General features: G+C 46.6%; 1 protein-coding gene across 1 annotated transcript in view; it reads right to left on the reverse strand.

The window, feature by feature from the left end:
* Positions 1-10,759, reverse strand: part of cdk6 (cyclin dependent kinase 6) — a 41,238-nt gene that overhangs the window by 21,183 nt on the left and 9,296 nt on the right. Inside the window, exon 4 of the mRNA XM_076301747.1 lies at positions 8,331-8,498. Coding sequence (XP_076157862.1) covers positions 8,331-8,498 — 168 coding nt within the window. The remainder of the gene's footprint in view (positions 1-8,330; positions 8,499-10,759) is intronic.

Consider the following 10,759-nt stretch of genomic DNA (forward strand, 5'->3'; position numbering starts at 1 on the left):
GCCAAGCCCCCATCAACAATCAGCGCAGACAAGCAGCCCAAGAGCAGGGCTGCGCACTGCCCCAAGGACGACCGACAGCAGGGGTCACACAGGAAATACCAAATAAGACGGACGGAACGTGGTAGAGCATTGTGTGCGTGCATGTGCACGCGGATGCATGTGTGTGTGTGTGTTTGCCTTCGGGAACCCCCCGCCACACACATACACACACACACACACACACACACCAATGTACACCTCCCTCTCTCCCTCCCCAGGCCCAATTTTTTTCTAACCAGTGAAGTTTGAGAAAGCACTGATTTTCTCTCTCTCTCTCCCTCTCACATTTTTTCCCCTTCCTTTTTTTCGTCCTCAGAATACTGGAGGAGATATCTAAACATTCCCAGAGTGAGCGGCACGTGCACTCCTGCGTGCCATGTTTTCTCTCTCTCTCTCTCTCTCTCTCTCTCTCTCTCTCTCTCTCTCTCTCTCTCTCTCCTCCCCTCTTCTCTTTTTTTCTCCCACGGCTGCTGCTGCTGCTGCTTTTGCTGCTGCTTCTCTGTCTTCTCTAACCAGAACACCAGCACATTGTCTGGCTAAGCGAACACGGCCCATTCGTCCATATGCCAAACTCTCCCCAAGTTCAATCGCACCGGACTCATGACTGTTCACCTGGAGGTTGCGATTGCGATCATCGATCATAATCAGACCTATTGATCTTGTCAGTTCAGTCGTGTGTACTTTGATCCAATCGAGCAACTATGGGGTTAATGTGCACCAGTGCGTCAACACTGGTCCAGATTATTGCTTTCAACGGTCCAGTACAAGACAGGTTTACTGTGTTAGTGAGCAGTGCAGACTAAAGGGTAGTCTGTATATGTTCAATTGTGCATGGAAGTCATTAGTAATGTTTGTATAATGGGAGCGAGGTGAAGGCTGGGTTAGAATTCCTCGCTTAAGTGTGGAAATCAGAGGTGCAGTGGGAACCGGGGGTCCATCGTTATTTTTCTAGGGACAAAGACATTGCATCACCTGTTATTCCAGGTGTACAACCCGGGTACTCCAGTTACTCCACTCCACCCCTGCCCAGTTACAACCATTACTGACAAGTTTCATTCCACTTCAACATTTTGTGTTTTATGATAATGATTCTGTGGTTAAGCCATGCAGAGGGTTTTGAGTGTGTAGCTTAATTGCTGAGTTATTGGAATCCACAAGCTATTAGCTTCTATAGTAATACAGACAGACACAGAGCTAATAGCTAAGATAAGCTAAGTGTACAGTTCACTTAGTCAGCTCTTAAGAATCTTTAATATGCATGCTTAATTAATTATAGTTTTAAGATGAAAATCTCAGGTGAATATTATCTTAAATGTCATATTTAGACAAGGGTTATCGAGCAAGATATGTGCATATGAAACCACACTCCGCTTCTGCACTGTACTGATAACTCCTGGGATCTTACACCATCAGTGGAAACATGGGCTGCTGTAACTAAGTAACCAAACAAGCGCTCGAAAACCATATGTTAAAAACAGAACTTCCTCTCCTGACTCGGAAAGCTACCCTAGTACTTGTTATTTGACTGCAAAACAGCTTTGTCTGTGGTCCATCGACTGATTCATTGTGATTTGCAGCCCATACAAGTTTGTCTGCTGGCCAACGCTAACACTAAGACGTGCTATGAGGCAGCGTTCGAGCCAGATATGACAGAGCAGCCGGGCCATCCACTGACAGAGCCTCGGTTGGTTTTCGATGAGTCATCTCGTCCAGCTTATGCATAGTAACGACAATGATGAGGTTCGCGCCTACACATATCGAAATCCAAATCTGAAACAAAGTCAGTGGTAGCAGTTATCATGCACAGTCATTTGAAGACCAGAGGGAAAGTTCAATTTTTGATGAGTCAGGTTTGAGTACAAGCCAACCCTTCACACACAGCCTGAGTTGGTTAGTTGAGAATATTAGCTTCCTTGCCCTTATTACATTTGCATTTATCTACTTAGCAGACTTCAGTGACTTACAGAACAGGGAAGGTATACATTTTATCACTGTGTAAAGTCCCTAGTAATTATTCCCATGACCCCCTAATGCTTTCTAGAATCTTGTTCTGCCACAGTGTGGGGCGGCCATTTTGCAAGTGGACTGGTAAAGACAGATGGGCGAAGGGGAACCGTTGTTAGTAGGCAGCGTCTGTTGGCACACGCCACTCATTGCACAGACTTTTGTCTGTTTGGGGATGACAACACTAGACCTTCATAATCTGCCACTCTCAATGTTGTGTCTGATTCACACAACAGGCAGAAAAGATGGAGATTGTAATGGAGGTTGTGGCACAGTGCTAATGTCAAAAATATGGTCAGTGAATGTTCATACCTCCACACACTTTTTCATCCATACAGTGTTTTAAGGGCCATCATGTTTACATGTATTAATTAAGTTATTAATTTGGATTACTCTTTTATCAGAAGTGATAAATTTCACAAGCAAAGTGCACATTTTATCAGGCTGTCTGTAATCTAACCTATCACCAACTACGATACAGGTCCTACTGGAGTCTACAAATGTCGGCTTCAACAAACGCACTTTCACTGCATGCACCTGTATGTTTCTTGCACTGTGATTATGTTTTTTAGCTTGCTATTGTGTTTTTCATATCCCCTAAATGTGACCTTTGTCAAATATGCCAACATATCAGTGTGTGGGTGATGTGAAGTCATGAAGATTCCAAACATGCCAAGTTAACTACCTGTACCCGACAACTACTGCACTGTGAGAAATGCTTTGAGCTGTAATTCACTTACATAAACCTCTCCAAAAAGACCAAAAAACAACATGCACCAAGAAGCAAGACAACTCTGTTGGGCAAAGCATCTCAAAAACGTCTCATCTTACATTCAGTTTTGTTTCACTGGCCTGAAATGACCAGTAGTGTTTCAGTGAGACATTCCTCATGCAGTCACATCACAGCAGCACACATCTCCTGCACAGCCATTCACAGCATCTTCTTAAATGGCCTGTCCGTGTCTGTCTTGTTGGGCAAGCGATGCAAAACGACATGTGTCCAACTACATGGCAATAACTGGCATGAACAATAGGTGAACCATTTTAAACTCAGTGTTTGACTTTGAAACCTGATTGTCAGGATGATGGGACTTAAGAGGAATGAGGATGTTGGCAGACATGGGGGTGAGAGCTAGCTCAGGCGGTGGTCTGTAGGTGTTGCCAACATGAGGAATTCATTCCATCGTCGAACGGGAAGGAAGTGACAGACCCAAAGGACTCCCACAGCAGTTGTTGTTTTGGAGTTTGTGGTATGCAGGGAAGAGGAAAAGCAACAAAAAAGAGACATTTTTCTGGAAGAGTGGGTTTTTGGTGGTCGTGGCGGTGGGGCTTGAGTGGGGCGGCAATTCTTTAAGATGTCTGCAGAGCAGAGTTTAAGCAAGTCCCTTCTCCTGTTGCAAAACAGCTGTATGACTTGAAGGCTCTCTCTCTCTTTCTCTCTCTCTCTCTCTCTCCTCCCCTCTCTCGCTCTCTCTGCATAATAAAATTTGCAGCAGACAGATTCTATTTTGGTGTGTGCTCTAAATATGGTTTGGAGGAATCGGCTGATAACATTTTGAGGCACTGAGGTCTGGAGACACTGCGGGCCCTGCAAACAAACAGCATGGTGCTGCTGCAGAACACGGCAAGCAATTCATTAGCCCCTCATGGGATGGAATGCGCTTAAAACAGGTTCTAAGACTACCCAGGAGGGGAAAAGAAAGAAACCCGAAAACGGAGGAAACTTCTCTGAGACGCTCCTCTGGGATGGTTCTTTTGATTTCTGGTCGCTCCAAAAATATGCAATTATAATCAGCTGGATATAAATTATTAGTGGCATTTCCCTGCTGTTCCCAAATCCAATTTCATGTGCAATGTGGTGCACATGACGCTAACAGAGCCAGGCTCTTAATCGCTTTCATGGGACAATCCAGTCTGTCTCCTATTACAATGACTGCTATTGGCACAAAAATCAATTTGAACAACATAGTATCGGCATTACCTTAGAAGTCTGTTTATAGGGGGGACCGTGAGAAAGTTGTGGTCTCAGAGGTACAGTAGGCACCATGCCTGAAAGACCGAGGCTGGAGACACGCTAACACGCCCATAAAGTACACTGAGGACAGTACAGGAGAGGAGGATTTCTGTCATGGAGGTAATCAAAATACAGCCATCTCATGTCGCATCAGTCAATATTATAAATCATTTTTACTCAGAATTGCATTATAATATTTAATAATGTTATAATGTTTTTTTGAAGGAGTGAAGTTTCAAGATATCATCCATCTTGTTTTGTTTTAGAATCACAAGGAATTGTAGAACTCAAAAGATGCTTGTTGTCTTTTGATTTGGTCGATTTCTCCGGTATCAGGTCAAGCAAGTTTGGCCCTGCAGCCAATGAATGTGATAGATGGAGCCATTTTGAGTCCCTATTTGATCCCAGCAACTGACGCTGTAACTCTGACTGTGCCAAAGATTCATGCCTGAATAGTGCATTTTTCAGTGCTGCCGAAGTGTCAAGACACTTGACTCTCCCAGGTCCCGTCAGGTCTTGTCTTGCCGAGTCCGGTAGAGTGTTTTTCTACCTCTAGCCTACACCTAAGAAGTCCTTTCTCTTCAGAAAGTCGGAGGTGGCTGAAAAGTGTCAATTCATTTCAATGTCAATAGCTGACAGTCCCCAAATCAAGTTGCGGTGTGTCAGCAAATGTGGTTATGAGTGCTTTTCTTTAAGCACTCATTAAAACATCAGCACTCAGGAAGAGGCCATCTTCCTCTCAAGCTTCATTAGTGGAAAACCTGTTGCCATGCTTGTTTTAATAAAACTACAGTAACAGGAGCCACATGGACCTTAGATATAGCCGCTGGCTTATAGAAGTACTGTATAAACAGATGGACTGAAGCAACATCAGAAAAGATCAACATCGATGGGAAAATATATGTGAAGACGAAAGTGGAAAAAAACATGACTCAAAGCATAACATATACCGTCAACAACTCTGTCGCATACAGATTTTTTTTTTGAGGGCATGAACTGATAGAATGACTGTTTCTCCCTACATGGTACATGAACACTATGAATTAAGCATAGAAAAAGTGTAACGCACTGAGAAAAGATCCCAATCTTATCTTCATTGGGCCATGTCATGCAAATCTATCCGTGTAACGTTGCGTGAGTGAGTTGTGGCAGTCGGTGCATGGGAGTGACCCCCTGGGTTCAAGCCCTTCAGTGTTCCCAACAAGCTGTCTGCTGCCACTGCCACTGGCTGCCTCCACCATCGCTGCTGCCACCACTGTGTTCATTCCAGGAGTCAGAAGCTTAGGGCTGTCAATCAGGCGACGTGGACAAGGACTGGGGTAGGGGGTGGGGGTGGAAGGGCGGGGGGGGGGGGGGGGGGGGGGCTGGAGTCCATCTGAATGCGGCACAATGCAGTAGGACCCAGGAGAATTGTATGGTCATGCTAATCTCTAACTCTGTACTGCCAGATGGGTGGTCTGGGATTGTCGTGCTTTTTGCTGTTTCCCTCTCTCTCTCATGTCATGGTGACTGGAGTGGGGGTGGGAGGGGGGGTTGTGAGGTGGGGTTGGTGGGGGGGGGGGGTGGTGCAGAGTGGGGTGACTAGAAGTCAGTCTTCAACAAACATCAGGCCAAAGGAGATTATGGAGAAATAATAGCCAAGGCCATTTTGTAAAAAGAAATTCCAACATGTCATGAAAACTTTGTTTTCTCTAGCCGGCTGGTGGTCCTCTTTGCAACATAAAGCCCCTGTTAGACATGTACAGTGAAGGCCCTTGACATTCATTACACATTTATGGAAGGAACAATGGCCTGGTTCACAGAAGAAGGTCCAACGTGAGATAAATTACACACTTCTCATAAAGAGAGATGACAGAGTGCTGCCATTTCAGTTAGAGAAAAATCCCCACCAGAGCTCCTTATGCAAATTTGCTGCTTATGTTTTTTTTCCCCTCAGCCGAGTCATGTCATGAATGTATCACAACCCCAGACCAGCCTCATTTGAATCAGGCCACCTCTCTCAGGACAGCCTGCTGCTGGGTATGCGTCATACAACAAACACACACACACACGGACGCACGCACACACACACACACACACACACACACACACACACACAGACACACACACACACACACAGGCACACAGACACACACACACACACATTAACACACATGCACGTGCATCGTGCGCACACACACACACACACACACACACATACACACACACACACACATATACATACAAACACACACACACACCTTTCACATGCACCCACTTCCCCTAAAAAGCTCTTCGCCTGGTAAAACTAGGCAGCATACTCTCTGGTGGTTTACTAAGACTGCACCGCGGGGGCGGCCACCACCATTCACTGTGGAAGAGGGTAGGAGCTTTCATGTCGTCGTTATGACCGTTTCCATTTTTTTAAGGTGTACAGTAACGCTAGGGAAAAAAAGAGGACTTTGTTTTTCTTTTCTCTTGTCTGTTTGGTTTGGCTGCAAGGGAGGGCAGGTGATAGGGGGATTCCAGAGGAGGGGAAACCAATCAGGGAGGACAGAGATCCGTATGCCCGAGCGTCGGTTCACACGCTACTATCTGAACACCTCCATCTCTCTTAGGATCTCCAATTCTCTTTGCCCCCCCCCCCCTTCTCTCTCTCTCTCTCTCTTGTCTCTATCTCTACTCACACACAATCTCTTTTCCTCTTAGCCCTTCCCTCCCCAAACTCACTTCTTTCAGCTCCACAGTTCACCTGATCTCTCTTAGTATCGTAGTCTCTTAGTGTAACGATGCCGTCTTCCATCTACCAAGCTCCTTTTACTCTGTCTTCAGCTCTCCCAAAACGGCCCCCTCCCCTACCCACAAAAGCTGTGAACAGTGCAGAGGTACTTTCTGGTGTCTCGGGTGGATTCCCAGGTGATAGTAGGGCAGGCACGCATGAGCGACCCAAGTTAAAATGAGCGCAGCCCTAGTGAAGGTCGTTGGGTTTGCTGCACAACGGCTCAGAGTTGTATCGCTCGCAAAACCACCGAAACCACACAAATGACACAAGGGATTGCCATAAACCCATCAAGGCAGTCAAGGCAGACGAGGCAGACACGGAAACAATGAATTCACAGCCGCTCTTCAACTTTCACAGTCATTCAAGTTGTTCACTGTCAAGGTACCAATTGATGACATTTTCTGGTAAACAGCAAACATTTGTGTACATATAGTTGACTACAAGATTGAACAGATTGGGGAAAGATATGTTGTTGATGTTACAGTATTATTACTTTAGCTCTGTGCTAGTTCCACACAAAAAGAACCGCATGGTTGCTAATCTCCCAAAGGTACGGCAGACTGAAGGGTCTTGTCCCTGTCGTCCTCTACAAAGGAGCAAGAGAAAGAACGAAAGAGAGGGTGAAAAAAACCCATACAAAGTCCTTTCAGACGACGACGACGATGTAGCCTATCTCTTGACATCAGAACCCTCCGCGAGAGGCTTGGACTTCAAAGAGCAGGGGCCGCAGGAATTCACCGGCCCCGACCCGATCTTGTGATCGATTTCACCTGAGCCCTTCGTGAATCCTGGGCCTCTCCGACCGCCGCTGTCATTCTCACTTTACAGATTACGTGCACAAGGCTCTTTGGACTGCTGTCTTATTGGTGGCCATCTCACGCTTGTCACATCTGATTGGTGGCTTTCCACGCCAGTCTCCAGGGGGCGACTAATCATTTCGCCGTCTGCCACATGTGTCACATTCCTCAAAAGCCAACAATGGAGGAAAGATCTGTATATTATTGTAGAGAACTTTGCCAACATAGACAGCCTCTGCAAACATATGGAACAAGAAATGGAAAGAAAGCTGACAGATCAAAGACAATACAGTGTGATAAAAAAGAACAACAGCTAGGGAGATAAGATTGGAGAGAGAGGGAGAGATAGTGAGAGAGAAAGAGGGAGAAAGAGGGATCAGGTTTTCAGAGGAAAGGCCTCAAGCAAGCCTTTTGTCCCTGATGAACAACCCTTTGTCTTTGGGATGTGGGAGCAAAATGCTTATGAGACATTTGCTATATTTAGAATCCCCTTCCTTAGAAATCCCACTATTCTAATAGAATGGATTTGGAGGACTACACCAGGGAGAGCCAGGACCTAGTATGCACTTGAATAGAGTCAATTTACTTACATGGAGATGGATCACTGACAGATTTCTGTGCTTAGTTTTGTGGGGACCTATTGGCTGCCTTTTTTTATGCAGAGTTAGCTCCCTCTATGGGGTTGGGGGGGGGGGGGGGCTGAGGTAGTACTCACCACTGAGGTAAGTGCCATCTGAAAGCTGTATATTCGCGCCAGGCCGAAGTCAGCCAGCTTGATCTGACCACCGCTGGTTACCAGAATGTTCTGTGGCTTCAGATCTCTGTGCACAACACGGTGAGAGTGAAGAAAGTCCAGACCCTGAAGCAGCTGGTACATCATATCCTGAAAAAGAGACAGAACAGGAAGAAGAAAAAGAGAATAAATAAGAATTAACTTACAAAACAACTACAAATGCTACTCATTGTTACTTGCTGTTGTAATTGCATACATTTGTCATGTCAGTGTTAAGTCGGTGTAGAGTTCAGCATCCTTTACAGAAGTAAGAACCCTGTGGTGTTCACAACTGTATGACAAACAAAATGGCTGACATTGCATACACTAATCAAAACTGCATTAGTCTGTATTCAGACGTGTAGCCTCTCAAAGCACCATATGAAATGAAACTTCTGGATTGAATGGTTAGGAAATCCCTTAAACTGCAGCAGCCAAACCAAACTGCAGAACCAGAATAGCCCCTGTTTTTTTTTTTACTCCTCTGGTTTCGTCTGTTTCCGCCTGCTAACTGATACGCTAGCGCTCTCGTAGTGACTGGAAGCAAGGAAAGACGGGTTTGTTTTTTCTATTCCTTTTTCTTTTTTCGTTTTTTTTTTTTTTTAAGAGACTGTGGTCCCTTTAAAAGCAGGAGTGTGGCAGATGTTGATAACTGACACGGCTGTGCCGAGGCAGGAAAAGCCTCGCAGCCGTGAGGCCCAGTTTCAGCGGGCCTCCGTTTCCCTGCAGCTGCCGTCTCTGGATCACGCCGGCTCATTGTGGATCCACTTGTTCTGGGTCTCAGGGACAGCCTGAGAGCAGAGCCTAATGCCACAGGCACTCAGAGAGAGAGAGAGAGAGAGTGGGAGTGAGAGCGAGTGGGAGAGAGAAGGGGAAAAATAAAGGGAGAGAAGGAGAGAGAAAGAGAGAGAAAGAAAAGATCGAATATGCTGAAAGGCTCAACGGCCATTTCCTCTTGTGGAACTTGCATAACGACATAAGGAGAACCTGATGGCCATGGTGGTTGTGGCAGTTGTAGGGGAAAGCCTAAGCGATAGTGGAGGAGTCAACAAGCGGTTGACAACATGGAGGAGAAAAGAGCGCGAAAAAACTAAAGCAAAACCGAAAAAAAAACACACACACACACACAGACGAGACAAAGAAATAGAAAGAGAAAGAAAGTGTTTATTAGAGTTGTGGTGGTGTCAACGTGGTTCGGGGGGCTTGGGGAGCCGAGGGGTGGAGGAAGGGGGAAGGAAGGGGGGAGAAAGGGGGTGGAGGGGGGGGGGCGGTCACAGTTGCTGCACGAATTCACTTCACTCCGTCCTGTGCCGCCCGCAGCAGTCCAGTCTTACCCCCCAAAAAGCCCACGTCCAAGACCTCACAAGTGACATGGCTCTGGGCCCACAGCTCCCATTCACTGGCCAGCCAGCTGGTGAGTGATTAAAACCGCTGAAACAATGGTGTGCACACTCAAGCAGAAAGCATTTGCAAACGGCGCAGGGCCGGCCATGCTGGTTGTGTGTGTGTGTGTGGAGGGGTGTGGGGTGCGAGTGGTGTGTGTGTGTGTGTGTGTGGGAGGGGGGGGTGGCTGGTGGGGGGGTGAGAGTATCATGGGTTGAGGGTTGTAGGGATGGGTGGGGGGGGGGGGGTGGCAGTGCAGTACACCTCACAATGTGAAGAAAGGGGATCAGGGCCCAGGAAACGTGTGTGTGTGTTTGAATATGTTTGTGTGAGGGAGCGAGTCAGTGAGTCAGTGAGTGAGTGAGTGAGTGTGTGTGTGAGTGAGTGAGAGGGGTCCTAGGCCGCGTGTTGCGAGCATAAACAAGGCCTCCTTTTTGAATGTCCCCCCAGCCATGACCTGACAGACCGAGGGACCTGTGGAAGAGGAGGCAGTTATTTTGGGGGGGGATGACACAATGGTATCACCCCCCGCCCCACACACACACACACACATATCCACCACCACCATCAATCCCCCACCCCTTGAGTTCCTTTAAGTTTGCTTTACATAGCCATTTCACCATGTTTCCTTTTGACGCCATTGGAAATAAGACAAAAAGACACGCGTGCACGCGTGCTCCTGCACACACACACACAGATTATCTCATGAAGGTGATTATGGGACAAACACAAACATTTCTGGGGCCTATTGTGTGTCATCCATGAGCTAACCCATGACAGCTGTACTCAGCAGATTTGCTGAGGCGTTTACAGTCAGGATGAGTGGAGCGTGAGCAAGCTGCTTCCTAATGAAATCTCCTCCTCCAGAGATATATATCTACACTCCTCTCACAAAAAAAGGAAGACAATGAATCCAATCATATTGCTGACCATCTCAGTTCAGATTTAGGTCCATCCTGGGGGTTTCCTGAGTGTGTGTGTGTGTGTGT

This window comes from Alosa pseudoharengus, unplaced genomic scaffold (genome assembly GCF_046254945.1).
Source record: "Alosa pseudoharengus isolate Yale_2024_CS ecotype anadromous, Long Island Sound unplaced genomic scaffold, YU_APseudo_1.1 YU_APseudo_1.1_scf_23, whole genome shotgun sequence".
NCBI lineage: Eukaryota > Metazoa > Chordata > Actinopteri > Clupeiformes > Clupeidae > Alosa > Alosa pseudoharengus.